The sequence below is a fragment of the Gossypium hirsutum genome, chromosome D12, assembly GCF_007990345.1.
Source record: "Gossypium hirsutum isolate 1008001.06 chromosome D12, Gossypium_hirsutum_v2.1, whole genome shotgun sequence".
In the NCBI taxonomy this organism is placed as follows: domain Eukaryota; kingdom Viridiplantae; phylum Streptophyta; class Magnoliopsida; order Malvales; family Malvaceae; genus Gossypium; species Gossypium hirsutum.
Genome location: NC_053448.1, coordinates 49,473,313 through 49,491,020, shown reverse-complemented (window position 1 = coordinate 49,491,020; position 17,708 = coordinate 49,473,313). Strand labels below are relative to the sequence as shown.

Genomic DNA, 17,708 nt, shown 5'->3' with positions numbered 1-17,708 from the left:
TATCTTAAAGAACAATGTACAGTGAGCGTAGATGTGAAGTTGATAATAATAGCTTGGCAGGTAGCCCTTAAATTTTCCATTTTTCTTTTTAATATTCCACAAACATACACAATAGTGTTCAAAATCCCAACAAAATAATATGAATACAATTATTATATCTCTGACCTTTTGTCTTTTTCTTTATATATAAAAAAATAAATATAAAGATTGGTAATTTGATACGGTATATATAAAAAATATACATATACTCCAGCCTACAGGTAAGAGGTTTGTTTTATCTCTTGATGGAGAGTTTTAGTTTGCAAGTTTATTTTTCTTCCTTTTGTTGTGTTGTCTTTGTTGACCATGACCCTCTCTTTTGAAGTTTAGCTGTAATATTATATGTATGATATATAGGAAAAAAAGAAAAAAAGAAAAAAAAACAAGTCCTTAGTTTTTTGGTTGTTGTGGTCTGAATTTTTAAGATTTGTTTATTCGATTGCTTTGTCTTTAAGATTTGTATAGGGTGGTGTTTTTGATGAACGATCCATTGTTGTGTTCTTTCAGATTAATGGATAAAAACAAGCTGGGTTCTTTCTCATTTGAAGTTAAGTTTTGTTTTTTTTTATGTGTGGATAAAAGACAGTTTCTTTAGTTTCTTTTACTGCTGATTTTTTTTTCTTTTGCTGATTGTTTTGTTTTTGTTCCATTACTGGGTTTTTGGTTTAATTTGCATATTTTAGTGCAATACTGAGATTTTTGGGTTTGGGAGAGTGTTTCCGGTAATTCAAATACCAAAACAGAAGTGAATATATAGTTGAAAAGCTTGCCCCTTTTTCTTGTTTGGTGGGTGAGAAAATCAAGGAAAATGAAAGGAAAATCTGGGATTCCAGGGAATTTCTATGTATTGAACACTGGAGCTAAAATCCCTGCCATTGGGCTTGGAACATGGCAGAGTGGAGGAGACCTTTGTGTTGATGCTGTTAAAACAGCATTGTCGGTCGGTTACCGACACATAGATTGTGCACATCTTTATGGTAATGAAATCGAAGTTGGGGAAGCATTGAATGAAGCTTTCAAAGGTTCTTTAAAAAGAGAGGATATTTTTTTAACCTCTAAGCTTTATTGTACCATGAACTCTTTGAATAAGATTGAGAATTATGTTAGGGTGTCTCTTAAGAATCTTGGAGTCTCCTATTTGGATCTTTATTTGATGCATTGGCCTGAGAGCTCTGGTTTTGGTGATGCAACTGATCCGCCTTTGAAGTCTGGGAGTGAGCATAGGCAGTTTCTGAATCGCCTCAAGAAGGTATGGAAGGCCATGGAAGGCCTAGTCGATTCTGGTTTAGTTCGAGCTATCGGTGTTAGCAATTTCGGTGTTCATCAGATCAAAGAATTGCTTAAATTCGCAAAAATCGTACCTGCTGTTAATCAGGTATGATAGATTTTCACGCATTTTTTAACTTTGCATTCGTTACAGTCTTCGATCTTTTTGTAGATTTGTTGAGAACTTTACCGTGAAATTACAGGAATGCTTGCATATTTGTCCATATGTTGATTGATGTGTAGTTATTGGAATAATTGTTGGCGACTCAAATACGGGATTTGCTAGCATGAATCAATGAATTTTTGCTTGCATTCATTTAATTTGAGATGATTTCTAAGTTCTCTTTTTGATCCAAATCTATTTGCCTGGCTAAGAACATGGAGTTGGTGAGCTCCAGTCTTTTCTACAATGTTCGAATGTGAGTCCGCAACATTTGAGGCAAACTTTACTAGTTGATGATGCACTTAGAATATTTGTTTATGTTGTAGTTGATGCATATTGTTTTGTTTGTCACTTCGATCTCGTAATACTTTTCCAGATATTGACCTTTATTGTTCTCGTTGATTGCTTTCTGTTATCCGAATCCCATATCTGGCGAAATTCATCGAGTTATACAACTAATTCAAATTTTTTTATAGGTGGAGTTGCATCCTTTTTGGAGGCAAGATGAGCTGGTGAAGTTCTGCCAAATGAAGGGTATCCATGTATCGGCTCATACACCTTTGGGAGTACCTACTTCAAGTCCTGGAGTGTCCGATAGTGGATCGGGTGGGGAAGATGAACCCGGAACTCCTCGGATTTCATTTCGGAGGTCTAGATCAGTACATGGACCGATGCTGAAATTATCAGTTGTTGGAGAGATAGCAGATAGGCACAAAAAGACACCTGAGCAGGTATACCTTTTATTAACAATTTATTTATCATTCTACCTTCCGTTTTCTGTGTTTCTTCGGACCTAAAGTAGGCTAATGAACGACTTCAAATTTGTTGACAGTATGTTGACCTCATTCATTGATGTAAAATATCAACCTATTGATCCTGGTAACTGACAAATTCTTTTATCCCTTACTTTGTTGTCGGATTTATGGGATCATTTCCGAATGTCAAAATGATATAAGGTGGAAGATACAATAATAAACACAATTGAACTATTTTAGATTATTACCGGTGTCTGAAAGTGCATGAGTATATAATGAATGCTTACGGATACAAAATTTAGATGCATCCAGCTTAGGGTCTACTTGAACATAGAGCTATTTGCTGAGCTGACACAAGAGCTCGGTTAGAGCTTGTGTTTATCATTTATCAAAACTAAGTCTATACTTTTAGCAGAAACAAAACTGAGAAGAGTTGGGAATATCAGTATCTTTTGCGGGAGAAAACAAAAATCCATATTGTAGGATTCACTTGTATGCATCAATGTGTCGGATTTTATGAAACAATTTAAGACTAGTTGCCATTTCACATCAAAAGTAAAGAGGGAGGGGCTTCCTTACCCAACTCTTCCCCATATGCTTATGGTTAAATTTGTTGAATCTCTAGGTCAGTCTTGTATGCCCAACTGCTTTCTAGTAGCCGAATTTAGATCTTTCAGATGCTATAACCTTGCATTGAGCAAAGTGGACAAAAGACTCACAGAACTAACACAAAGCTTGAACATTGGAGAAAACGAGTTGCATTCAACTCCGTCCCAACAAAATAACACCATACAATAAGGGAAGCCTAGACTGATTAAAGTTACCTGTGCAAGGAACAGTCTCATGCTTTTATGAGTATATATGTTTGTATTATCTTGATTGGTCTGTAATAGATGTGTTTGGAAATGCGATGAGATGTGCAGCAGGATTGGCCCAAGGATTTTTTCTTTTAACATCAGCATGATAGTTGGCATAGTATATCTTATGTATTTAAAGCTTATGTGTATAGTGCATGGTTTTCTTATCAAATAACTTGCAACTACAAGAATCCAAATTTGTGGGTTATTTAGCATGTCTGTCTTTTTCGGAGCATTTAGGATCAGGATCATTTATGGTAGAGCAAATGTTTGATCATAACAGCTATTTTTATTAGAACTATGTTACTTGGACTCTAAGTCAGATTTGGGTATGTTCATTTTTCTCAGTTTTTCCATGTATTTGAAAGGATTTTGGAGGGTTGTATCTCCGTATCCATGTCTGAATATGTTCTGGGCATGTCTGTCCGCTTTGCTTGTTTGCAGGTAATTCTACGGTGGGGGTTTCAAAGAGGAACTAGTGTTCTACCATGTAGCCTAAAACCCGACAGGATAAAGCAAAACATCGACATATTTAACTGGTCTCTATCAGATGATGAGTGGAACCGCTTGAATCGGATTGAACCACAGGTATGTTTATATGGAGATGGTCCTTTGAACAATCTCTCTGATCGAGGCTTCATGTTTGGTAGTGGTCCTCTTCAAGCTGTTCGAGAAATGGAAGATGACGCTGAATTCAATGCCTAATATGTTGTGAGCATGTTGTTTTAAGGATAATGTCCCTGTTCTGCATTCAATCATGTCATTGCTCGGTTATAATATTTGCTCTTGCGTCGCCATCATTAGCATAGCTTTGAGTTTGTTGACGATGGATAGAAAGTCAAAGAGAAGAACATTGTAATTGATCTGTAGTTGCAGGTTTTACTTTTTATATGAACAAATGGTGTTTCATATATATGTGTGCAAACGTGTTTTGTTTGTAAAACATCATTAAATGTTAATTACCAATGAAAAGAAATGTAACTTACTGTAGCTTATGGTGAAATAAAACATGCTTGAACATCATACATTGTTTTAGGAACTGTTTTGTGTGAGTTTTGTTTAGAATATTTGAAGTAGAACTGAAAACCCAACATGAAGGTGAGGAAGAATTGATCAACAAAGGAGCACTGTAACTGTATTTTTGTCAATCGGTCTTCATGAATTCAAGTTGAAAATTGGCTTCTGCTTTTGCAAAGTTACAAACAGCAAATGAGTAGTGTTGATACCCAAGGTGGCGAGGAGGAGGCTAGTGTCGGCTCATCCTACTCAGGCACCGTACAGTTTTTAATGGAGCTGAGGGGCTGAGAGGGAGGACGGACTGGAGGAAGAAGGTATTATAAGAGTTCGAGAGTTAGGAGTGAACATACCCCCCCCCCCGCCCTTTCGCGTTAAGAGGAGTATTTACTTCGGGTTAAGAGGAGTATTTATAGGGGCTTTAGTCCTCTCTTGCCGTGCGTCGTTTCTCGACAGGTTCTTTCTACTGTTTCTTGTTGGATTAACAATGTAACATGAGTTGAGTAGACTATATTCTACTGTTTCTTGTTGGATTAACAATGTAACATGAGTTGAGTAGACTATAAGGTATGTGAGTGACAATTGATGGATGTTTCATTGAAATGATCTGTTGATAATCAGAAGTAGGTAGCTTGCTCATTTCCTATGATCTAGTGAAATAGTTCCAATGGTGGAGGACTGGAGGCGTAGTAAGATGGTTGTGGTGTTTTAACGAGGGTGGCTTAGTGGTAGGCCTGTTCATGGTCAAGTCACTCGTCCAGATCTAAAGGTTTCTTTGAAAATGAGAAGATTTGGACAAAATACGAGTTTCGAAAAATAGACTTGGATGAAAATTTAAGGTCCATTTTCTATATGTGCTGAGCATTGGGCAAGATGTTTTCGGCCTGACCCGAATATATTATATTATAAAAAATGTTATAATAATTATATATGTTAAATAATAAATATATATTTATATTAAATCGTTAACCTAATAACAATTAAACCCATTAATCAAAACTTAAAAGAAAACTTACCCAACTAAATAACCCAACCAAAAATATAAATTTTTAAAATTTATATTTAATATAATAAAATATTTATTATATTTATTTGTGTTTTTAATATAATAAAACATTTATTATCTTTATGGTAGTGTTTTTTTAATATAAATACTTTCTAATGTGTTAGAAAATTTTTATTTTAGCAAATTTTCAGTGCATTTAGTGTATTATATTTTTTAAAAATTTTATTTTTAAATAAAAACTAATCTAAAAAAATCAAATATGGGAGGGTCGGGTTGTGCTCAGGTTTATCTTTCTTAAATTGGGTCAAGCTTGGGTATAAAAGTAAGCCCATTTTTCAGATCGGGCTCGAGCTTGAAAACTTGGTCTATATATGCCTTGCATGGGCCTGATTCATCCCGACCTATGAGCACCTCTACTTAGTGGCATTCAGTAATGTTTTAAGAATCAAACTGGTGGTTGAATTGGTTGGACCATTGATTTCCGGTTCAACTATTACAAAATTAAAAAATCTAAAAATAATTAAGAAAATAAGGAAAAAGTAATATATAAAAATGAATAATAATAGAAATATAAACATTCATTTTATAAATTATAAAAATCAAATTAAATATTAAAACTAATTTAAATTTGATTCAAATGTTTTAACTGGTTTTTTACCCGGTTTAATCGAATTTGTGTCGATTTAGTACTTCTTCAATTTTTTGGTACAGATTGAAATGATTAGACCACTGATTCAAACAACCATGGCATTTGACGTAAGTAACTCTGTGGCAAAACATATGTGTAACAGTTGCACTAAATCAAAGGGAATGTTGCAAATTGACCTTCTGAAACACTCTATACTCGACACAGTCATCGAGTCTGACCTACGAGATGTTATAACCATTGTTGGAGCAATTTCATACCATTAAACAACATTCGATCATTCAACACGTATATAACTAACATTCACATACATGATCATTTTTGGGTCCCACACGAGCTTAGAAAAGCTCTTTTGCTAACTCCAGTTTGAATTAGGACAAAACTATAATGTTTGAAAATTTCCGAGTTGATGTCGTGACCTCACTCTCTCCACATCATGACATCGCCAATTTAGTATGTCACGTCGCGACTTCATACGTACTGATGTCACAACATCCCTTACAATTGACATTACATTGTGACATTGGGAGTTGGTGGTCGTGACGAGGACTCTATTTTTGGCAAAAACACCTTTTTGGTTCCTATTCAAGATGTACAATACTACCTAAATGATTTATACAACCTTATACCATCAAAAGCAACTCAAATTATACCATTTCATGCCAAACAAATCACCAAACCATTCCAATCAAAACCAATTGAAACATGAGCCCAACCTATTCAAAATCAATTTATTTCATCACATTCATTCAAATGCCAAATCTACCTATACCAAATCATTTTAAGACATGTCATTCAACTTTAATACATACATTTTGTAACACCCCTAACCCATTTCCGTCGCCAGAATAGGATTATAGAGCATTACTAGAGTTCACAAAACAATTACAGTTAATTCATGTCATTTACTATTCATATCTGAAACGAATCATATTTAATCATATTGTCCCTTAAATGGATCCTCGAGGCCCAATTTATACACTAGAAACAAGTCGTGACTAAATCGGGAACTTAGAGAATTTTTCATGAAATTTTAATTTTTTTTAGATGCAGGGGACACACACCCGTATAGGTAGGCCGTGTGGCTCAAACGGCCAAGTGACACGCCTGTGTCCTAAGCCGTGTGGGCATTCAATGTGAGGCACACGACCATGTCCCAGCCCATGCTCAAAATTAGGGTAGCTACTGACTTGGGTTACACGGCCAAGCCACACTCCCGTGTGCTAGACCGTGTGAGCATACTGACTTGCATTAATTAGACGCAGGGTTCACACGGTCAAATCACACGCCCGTGTATCACGCACTACTGAGATACACGCTCGTGTCTCTGCCCATGTGAAAATACCTGGGCATTCTGTTTTTCAATTTTAAGGATGCAGGGGACACACGGCCAAACCATACGTTCGTGCAGATGGCCGTGTGTCACACACGGTTGAGACACACACCCATGTGTCTACCTGTATGGACGTAAATAGGCCATTTTCAAGGCTAATTTTCTCACCCAAATTTGCCTTCAACCTACAACAATTCTTAAATACATTCACCAACCAATCTAAGACATTAAAATCAATCTTATACATGATATATCATTGAGCAATTTAACCTATACATGCCATTATACCAAAATAAGTTTTCTATTTATACCAAAACGAGCTGAAGGTTAGTGTGATGATGCTCCGACCAACTTCCAACCTTTACGAGCTTCCGAGCACTATAAAAAAGAGGAAAATAAACAGAGTAAGCATATAATTCTTAGTAAGTTCGTATAACTAGAAATTTAACTTATCATTCATTTCCATTAAAATAAACATGCAAAATGCATCAAATAAGTTTGGCTAATAGCCTAAACACCCAACTTCATCAAAACATGTTAGTCATTATAATTCACACAATTGCCAAGAAACATGAATGAGCCCATCATATAATAACTTTTATACACATATACTTTTCTTATCATATTTCCATATAACATGTACATTTCTATGATAAATCATCTCAAATTCAGTTTAACCATATCAGAACTTTGCCCGTTGAATTTATTTGAAATATCGATGGATACACGTGTAGTACACTTAAAGTGTACAAAATTGTAATCCGTCAATTCATATTCAGGGGTACTTATAGAGCACATAATCAGGAAACACTCTCTCAAGCCATATAACAGGAAGCTCATGTGAGCCATGTAACAGAAAGCTTATTCGGGCTTAATAACAGAAAACTCATAAGAGTTTAAAACAGAAAGCTCATGTGAGCTTAACGGGATAACTCCGAAGTCTTATTATCAGGAAGCTCTGGGTAGCCATATAACAGGAAGTTCAAGCGAGCCATATCAGAAAGCTCACAAAGAGCTTATACCGGGACGCTCATGAAGAGCTATAGTATGTCTGCATTATATGCAGCATCCATACCTATCATGTAACAGGAAACTCACCAAGAGCTGTGGTATATCCGCAACACATGCAGGATTAATACCGATCGGGATGCTCGCAGGAACCGTATAACGGGAAGCTCGAGAGGGCTTATAACAAAATGCTCTTTTGAGCTATGGTGTGTTCGCAACATATGCAGGACCACAACCAATACGAAAAATCCTCTATCCATTGAATTTTATTTTATTCAAACGAGACTTGTTATTTTTAGGGCATTATCATACATGTGATCAATTTCATACATAAGACACTTTCATACATAAGGCATTATCATACATGTCATCAATTTCATACATAATTTAGTTACACGAACTTACCTCGACACTTGTTTGTAGACAAGAATCTACAAATCCGATACTTTTTGTTTTCCTTGATCCAACTCCGTACTAGGTCCATCCGGATCTATACGAGTAAATTTAAATCAATTTAATACAATTCATATTCAATTCAACTCAATTCACATGTTAGGCAAAAGTACCATTTTGCCTCTATACTTTTAATTAATTCCAATTTTGTCCCTAGGCTTGGAAAATGAAATTCGTGCAATTTAATCCTTATTCCAAGCCTAGTTGATTTTTACATATAACATTTACAGTTCATGTATTTCAAAAAGATTAGAAATTTTCCATGAATTTTACATCTTTTCAATTTAGTCCCTAAACCACAATTTCATGGAAATTTTCTTTACAAAAGTTATTTATCTATCAACAACCTTTCATTTTCTACCATAAATTTCAAAATTTCAGCATACTCATCTATGAAAACATTTTAATACTTTGATAACTTTGCAAATTGGTCCCCAAAACAGATAGTTAGGTTATTACAATCTTGAAAATATAGAAATTACTAAAAACGAGACATGATTACTTACCCAATTAAGCTTGCTTGAAATTCTCTCTCTTATCTAGGGTTTCCATAGAAATTTTGGGGAAGATGATGATATGAAATTATTTTATACATTTAATTAACTTATCATCCATTAATTTTTCAACTTTTCAATTTAATCCTTTTCCTTTTCTAATCTTCCATGGCTGAATCATCATAAATATCTACTAACTTCTCTTAATGGTCTATTTACCATATAAGGACTTCAAGTTTTAAATTTCATAGCTATTTGATCCCTCTAGCTATTAGAATTCAACTTTTTCATTTTATGCAATTTGGTCCTTTTATCAATTAATCATGTAATCAGTAAAATTTCTTAACGAAAATTTTCATATGTCATTCCTAACATAATGCAGACCATGCAATAATATTTAAATAATTTTTTCTTTCTGACTCGAACTTGTGGTCCCGAAACCACTGTTTCAATTTTACTAAAAACGAGCTACTACAACTCTCCCCCTTTAAAAAATTTTCGTCCTCGAAAATCTTACCAATAAAGAGGTTCAGATCTCATTATTTCCTCCGATTCCCAGGTAGCTCTTTTATCCCGTGTCGTTGCCAAAGAACTTTTACTAAAACGACCTTTTTATTTCTTAGCTCTTTCGTCTTACATGCCAGAATTTTGATTGGTTCGTCACTGTAAGTCATGTCAAGTTGAATCTCAACCTCTGTCGGAAAGATAACATGTGAAGGATCTGACCGATATCACTGTAACATAAACACATGGAAAACATTATGAATTCTATCAAGGTCTGGTGGTAATGCTAATCGGTACGCAATAGGTCTGATTCTTTCTATGATCTCATATGGTCCAATGAACCGTGGACTTAGTTCTCCTTTACGGCTAAATCGGAGAACTTTATTCTAAGGTGATACTTTCAAGAATACCTTATCACCGACCTGAAATTCTATCTCTTTTCATTTAAGATCGACATAAAACTTTTGACGATCAGAGGCTGCTTTCAAACTATCCTAAATCACCTTCACCCTTTTCTTCAGTCTCACGGACTAAGTCAACTTCATGTATCTTTTTCTCACTGAGCTTTGTCCAATACAACAGGGTTCTACATTTACGACCATACGGAGCCTCGTACGGTGCCATTTTAATGCTGGACTGATAACTATTATTGTATGCATATTCAACTAAAGGTAAATACTTTTCCCAATTACCTTCAAATTCTAGCATATAACACTGAAACATATCCTCTAGTATCTAAATTACATGTTCGAATTGACCATCAGTTTGAGGATGGAATACGGTACTAAAATGTAACTGTGCACCTGAAACTTCTTGCAACTTGCTCCAGAATCGGGATGTAAACTGGGGATCTCTATCAGAAATAATAGAGACTGGTACCTCATGTGTAATAGCTCGATTTTTAGAAATGTTGAAAACAGTGGTACAAGACCACAAAATTCAGAAAATAAGCTCATAAATTTTATTATTTAATAATTACGAGTCAAATATGATTTTTAAGAGATTTTTGAATTAGTAATTTGTGTTTTATAAAAATTTATTAAGTCAAGAAATTGAGGAAAAGAGGTATCGAGACCTCGATGTTATAAATCGAGCCATAAATATTTTTATAAATATTTACGGAGTGTCAATATGGTAGTGTTAAGGTTTCATCAGAAAATTTTAACGTTTCGGCAGTCAATTAATTAAAAAGGACTAAATTAAAAAGATGCAAAACTTGCTAAAGTGATTAAATAGCTTAAAAATTAAATAAGAAAGGACTAAAAGAGTAAATGGACCAACTTAAGTGGCAGAGACGGCATACCGTTAAAAAATCAAAGATTTTTATGTATTTAAGGACAAAATTGGAATTACAATAAAGTTTATGTGGCCAAAATTTATTTTAAGGATTTCAAGACCATTTCTTCTTGAAATTTTGGTGGGAAACAGCCATGGAAGAGGGTTTAGAGCTGGTCTTACGTATTTTAGCTTCAAGTAGGTGTAATTCTTACTTTTTCCTTGAATTTTTTTATATTTTTAGACTTTTACAATTAGGTCCAACTTAGTATTCTACTAGTTTCTCATTTTGTTGAAAGTTTAGCAAGATACCATTGATAAGTTCATATGATTTTTGTTATTTTATGATGAAATTGGTATGTTAATGGATGTTTAAAGGTGTTTTATTAAAAAAATTTGGATAAAAATATGTTTTAGGGATTAAGTTGAAAGGTATTGAAATTGTGGAAAAATTCTAAAATTTCATGGGATCCATGGGCTGTAATTGATATGTATGAGAATTATTAGGCTTGGATCAAGGATTAAATTGCAAGAATTTAATTTTCTGAGCCTAGGGATGAAATTGTCATGTGTTAAAAGTTTAGAGTCAAAAGGGTAATCAATATATTGCACTAAAACAGTTTTAGGCAGCAGCAGTGTGCCAACTTTGAAAAATCACCAAAAATCATGGGAATCGAATTAGAAGATGATAAAATATGAAATTAAAGCTTATTAAGTTTAGTTTCTCATAGAAGAAACGGTGTAAGCAATGGAATTGTAAATCATGAGATATAATAAATTTTGTGAGACAGAGTCAGAATAATTTCGGAATCCCCTATTCTGAATTTGGAAAATCATTAAAAATTGTTCAAAATTAATTATGGGTTAAAATTTATATTTTTAGAATCCTGAACAAGTCTATTTTCATGAGAAATAAACAGGAATACCATCCGAATTCTGTACAATGAGATAATCAATTTTTAGTGAAGAGAGGTCAGGACTGTCGAGCAATGCAGCAGGGGAAACTTTAAAGAATAAATTGTACTTATTGGCCAAGTAAAAAATTCTGAAATTTTTATGGTAAAAAGATATATAAATGTAGTTTCAGGGAAAATTAACGGATTTTAATAAAATAATTCAGTGACTCTGACTCAGATGGGCAGCTTTAAATTTACATATAAGTGAGTAATGAAATTAGGTATAATGTTATTAAGTGTGTTATATGCATTAAGGATGTGGAATGGAGAGAAGGAGGAGGACAATAAAATATATGAATGAATTGTGTATAAATGGTTATATGACCGATTATAATCGGTCAATGGTAAATTGAATGGTAAATACGTATTGGTATTGAAAGAATTATTGCGGTATTGAAAAGCAATTGATCAAATGTTTAAGAAATTTAGTCATAGTATATATATGTGTGTGGTAATTTTGATATATGGATGTATTTTGGTTGTGGATTGATCATGATGATAAAGGTTAGGTATATTTGGTCTATTAAGTAACATAATTGAGAAGTATGATAGGTGGGTCATTCTATGTGTGAGATGATAGTATAATTTGGCTTGGTTAAGTAAGTTAAAAGGATGATTACATCATTGAGGTTGCACTAATTAATTTGGTTTATGTGATGGAAATGTCAAGCACGTTTGTCTTTGATGCGTGATGATTATTTAATGCCATAAGAATTTGTTTATTGGTGAGGTTTAAAATTTATCTATATTTTGTTATATAATTTGTTTTGTAATTTATTTGACAAATGATAAAAATTAACTCGGTTACTATGTGAAGTGAATTATGATTTGGGTAGCACATCTATATTCTGTAATAATAGATAAAATATATTTATGTCATGGGTGAATGGTTAAACACTTGGGCTAGTATAAGGTGTATATTTAGTAAGGTTAGTTGGTAATGAAGTAATATGTTTTGGTTTAACATCGAATAGAAAAAATTTTTACTATCTTTGTGGCTAATATTGATAGTTGTATGGGAGATGAATGGATAATGTATATGTGATACTTAGCTTATGAGATATTGAGTAATTGATATATTACAATAGTTAAATAGGAAAATGTGACGACATGAGAATATGCAATGATACAGATCAATTCAGGTACTCGTGATGAATTCAACAAGTAAGTAGAAATTTATGAATTCATACGACGAGGATGTGAAAGATTGTGAGTATATTGGGCCACGTAAACCCTAATTAGCGAATCAAGAATAACAATTTGAAAGTTTTAGTTTAGATGAAATTTTACAACTCGATTTAATATGGTTAAAAGTGTATGTGTTCTGGTAATACCTCGTACCCTTTTCCGGCATCGAATACGGGTAAGGGGTGTTACACCATGTAATCTAACAATCTCAGAAACATATAACTCTGCTAACTTGTCCAGAGAAAAATCCATACATACTGGAATAAAGTGTGCAGACTTCGTTAATCGGTGACGATTACCCAAATATCATCTTTCTTTTTTAGAGATATGGGTAGTCCTGACACAAAGTCCATAGTAACTCTTTCTCATTTCCATTCTGGTATCGTAACTGGCTATAATAATTCCGAAGACACCTGGTGTTCAGCTTTAACTTGCTGACATACCAAACATCTAGATACAAATTTAGAAATATCGCGTTTCATTCCCGGCCACGAGTACATCTTTTTCAAATCATTGTACATTTTGTTACTGCCAGGATGAATAGATATTGTACCACTATAAGCTTCATGCAAAATTTTTTGTACAAGTTCTGAATTCTTCGGTACACATATTCTGCCTTTGAGTAACAGACAGCCATCAGACCCTATCTAAAATTCTGAATCAAAATTTGACGCACATTGTACCCATTTAGCCTATAACTCATCATTATTTTTCTAAGCTTTGCAAATCTACTGCAGAAACGTCGATTTAGCTTTTAACTAAGCTATGATTGAACCATCATCAGATAAAGACAAACGAGTATTCATTGCTCGCAAGGAAAACAAGGATTTTCTGCTTAGAGCATTTGCAACCACATTAGCTTTCCCCGGATGATAATCAATAACTAGATCATAATATTTTAATAACTTAAGCCACATGCGCTGTCTCAAATTCAAGTCTTTTTGCGACATCAGATACTTCAAACTTTTATGTTTGGTGAATATATGGCATTTTTCACCAAACATGTAATGTCGCCAAATTTTCAAAGCAAATACAATGGCTGCTAATTCCAAATCATGTATCGGGTAATTCTTTTCATGTGATTTTAACTGTCTAGATGCACAAGTTATTAATTTACCTTCATGCATCAAAACACGGCCTAAACCATTCAATAATGCATCACTGTAAATCACAAATTCCTTACTCAATTCAGACTGAACTAGTACGGGTGCTTTAGTCAACAAAGTTTTCAATCTGTCAAAACTCTGCTGACATTTACCAGTCTATTCAAATTTTACATCTTTCTGTAATAATCTTGTTATCGGAGAAGTTATCATCGAAAACCCTTTTACAAATCTCTGATAATATCGAGTTAATCCCAAAAAACTTCCAACTTTAGATACATTCTTCAATGGTTTTTAGTTAACAATTGCTAAAATTTTGTTCGGCTTCACTCTAATGCCTTCCGTAGATACTATATGTCCGATGAAACCAACTTTTTGAAGCCAAAATTCACATTTATTAAATTTTTCATACAGTTGTTTCTCACGCAGAGTTTGTTGTACAATTCTCAGATGGTTAGCATGTTCATTTTCATCTCGGGAGTATATCAGAATATCATCAATAAACACCACAACGAATCTATCCAAATACGATTTAAAAATTCTATTCATCAGATCTATAAATACCGCAGGTGCATTAGTCAAACCAAACGGCATCACCAGAAATTCATAGTGTCCATACCTAGTTCTGGATGTTATTTTTGGTACGTTTGAGTCTTTCACTCGTAACTGATAGTAACCAGAACGGAGATCAATCTTTGAAAATACGGTAGCACCTTTCACCTGATCAAATAAGTCATCAATGCGAGGCAATGGATACTTATTCTTGATTGTGACTTTGCTGAGCTGTTTGTAATCAATAGATAACCTTAGAGATCCATCTTTCTTCTTTATAAACAAAATCGATGCACCCCATGGTGAATGACTGGGTCGAGCAAAGCCCCTGTTAATAAATTCTTGCAAATATGCTTTTAATTCTTTTAATTTCTTCGAAGCCATTCTGTAGGGTGCTACAGATATTGGTGTTGTTCCCAGAACAATATCTATGGAAAATTCTACCTCTTAGGCCAGCGGTAAGCCGGGTAATTCCTCCGGAAACACGTCAAGAAATTCACAAACAACCGGCACTGATTTAATCTTCGATTCAGACACTTTAGTAACCAACACATATGCAAGATAGGCATCATACCCTTTTCTGATATATTTCTGTGCTAACACAATATACTTCTGTTTACAATTTACCACTGCATTATGTTGAGTTAGCCAGTCCTTTCCCAGAATTACATCAAATTTATCAAATGGCGGCAACATTAAATCAACCAGGAAACAATAACGCATTACCACCAACAGACAATTTTTACAAATTTTATCCACCATTACATACTGGCCCAAGGGGTTCGAAACTTTAACCACGAATTCAGTGGACTCAACAGGTACATTTTTAACAGACACTAAATTCGTACATATATATGAATGTGTTGAACCAGGATCAATCAAAGCAGTAATATCAGTATCAAGAAAAGAAAAAGTATCAGTAATGACGTCTGGGCAGAGGCATCCTCTCTTGCATGAATAACATATATCATTGCCGGTACTCGTGCTTCTAATTTAACAGTTGAATCTTTTCTTGTACTCAGTTACCACTCATACTATCGGGGTTACAAGGTGATCTACCTCTTGAGACGAGGTTACTTAGCCTTAAAGTTTGAATAATATCTTTTTCAATCCTTTCCAGGTAGTCTTTAAGATAGTGGTCAAGATAACCACATCTAAAACAGGCTTGGGACTGGAGATATCAGATTAGAGCGTTGAGTACCTCGATCTTTTCCAGAATACCTCGTAGATGTGACTGGAAGATTATGATATTTCTTCGATTTCTTTAAAGTCGACAGTTGTGACTTTCCTATAAATCTTTTACTTGAAGCCCGGGCTTTCATCTTTGTTTGTCTCTTTTCTTTACTTAATCCTTCGGCTTTATAGCTCGACCAACCAGTACCATAAATTCTTTTAATTCCAAAATCTCAACTAATAACTTGATGTCTTCATTTAATCCCTCTTCAAACCATTTACACATGGAAACTTTAGTCGGGATACATTATCTAGCATATTTACTTAACAAAACAAATTCTCGTTTATACTTGGATACTGTATTATTCCCCTGTTTAAGCTCTAAAAATCCATTCTTTTTCCGATCAAGAATTCTCTGACTAATATACTTCTTTTTGAATTTTGCTTGGAAAAATTCCCATGTGACACTCTCCATCGGTACAACAGAAACCAGAGTATTCCACCACCGATAAGCTGAATCTTTTAGTAAAGACACAACACATTTCAAACATTCAGTAGGTGTGCAAGACAATTCATCCAAAACCCTGATGGTATTTTCTAACCAGAATTCAGCTCTTTTCGGATCATCTTTAGTAGTAGCCCTAAATTCTTCTGCCCCGTATTTATGAATTTTATCTACCGGAGGCTTTCCAGTTCTAACAGATTCAACACCTTATGGCATATCAGAAACTGGTTGAGGAGCAAGAGGGGGAGGTTGTTGTATAGCGGGATTAGTTCTCAAATATTCAGTGAACCATTCATTTATCATTTGAAAGAAGGATTATTTAGCCTCCTCAACTTGTCCCTCAGATACGAGCCTTCTACTACTTGATGCAGTTCTTTGAACTGAAGTTTGAGCATTGCTCTCAGCTTCCTCGGATTCAGCTCGGTTGGACGACATTACCATATGAAAAACATGTTTAAAATGGTCAGGAGATATCACGCTATCATAATTTATATAATGGCATGTATAGCTAAACTCGTACTTGCTACATTAGTTTGAGAATCGGCTAAATCGTAGCTCTGATACTAATAAATGTAACACCCCTAACCCATTTCCATGCCGAAATAGAGTTACAGAGTATTACCGGAGTTTACATAACAATTACAATTAATTCATGTTATTTACTATTCATATCTGACACCAATCATATTTAATCATATTGCCCCTTAAATAGACCCTCGAGGCCCAATTTATGCATTAGAAATAAGTTAGGACTAAATCGAAAACTTAAAGAATTTTTCGCGAAATTTCAATTTTTTTTTAGATGTAGGGGACACATGCCCGTATAGGTAGGCCGTGTGGCTCACACGGCCAAGTGAAATGCCCGTGTCCTAGGCCATTTGGGCATTCAATGTGGGGCACACGGTCATGTCCTAGCCCGTGCTCAAAATTAGGGTAGCTATTGACTTAGGTCACACGGCCAAGCCACACGCCTGTGTGCTAGACCGTGTAAGCATACTGACTTGCATTAATTAGGTGTAGGGTTCATACGGTCAAATCACACGTCCGTGTATCACACACGGTTGATACACACTCCCGTGTCTCTGCTAGTGTTAAAATACCTGGGAATTCTATTTTTCAATTTTAAGGATATAGGGGACACACGGCCAAACCACACGCCCGTGCGCATGGCCGTGTGTTACACACAGTTGAGACACACGCCCATGCATCTACCCGTGTGGACGAAAATAGGTCATTTTCAAGGCCACTTTTCTCACCCAAATTTACCTTCAACCTACAACAATTCTTAAATACATTCACCAACCAATTCAAGACATTAAAACCAATCTTATACATGATATATCATTGAGCAATTTAACCTATACATGTCATTATACCAAAATAAGTTTACTATTTATACCAAAATGAGCTGAAGGATA

General features: G+C 34.6%; 1 protein-coding gene across 2 annotated transcripts; it reads left to right on the top strand.

Annotated features, from left to right (window-relative positions):
• Positions 1-213: 213 nt before the first annotated feature.
• Positions 214-4,070, top strand: LOC107946322 (aldo-keto reductase family 4 member C10). 2 transcript variants are annotated; one of them, XM_041106953.1, is made up of 4 exons: positions 214-260; positions 547-1,414; positions 1,945-2,199; positions 3,525-4,070. In XM_041106953.1, the coding sequence occupies exons 2-4, from the start codon at positions 848-850 to the stop codon at positions 3,783-3,785; spliced, it is 1,083 nt and encodes a 360-aa protein (XP_040962887.1). In that variant the 5' UTR covers positions 214-260; positions 547-847; the 3' UTR covers positions 3,786-4,070. The 2 variants fall into 2 exon arrangements, with proteins under 2 accessions (XP_040962887.1, XP_016736080.1); XM_016880591.2 differs by having other exon boundaries at positions 214-1,414.
• The last annotated feature ends 13,638 nt before the right edge of the window (positions 4,071-17,708 follow it).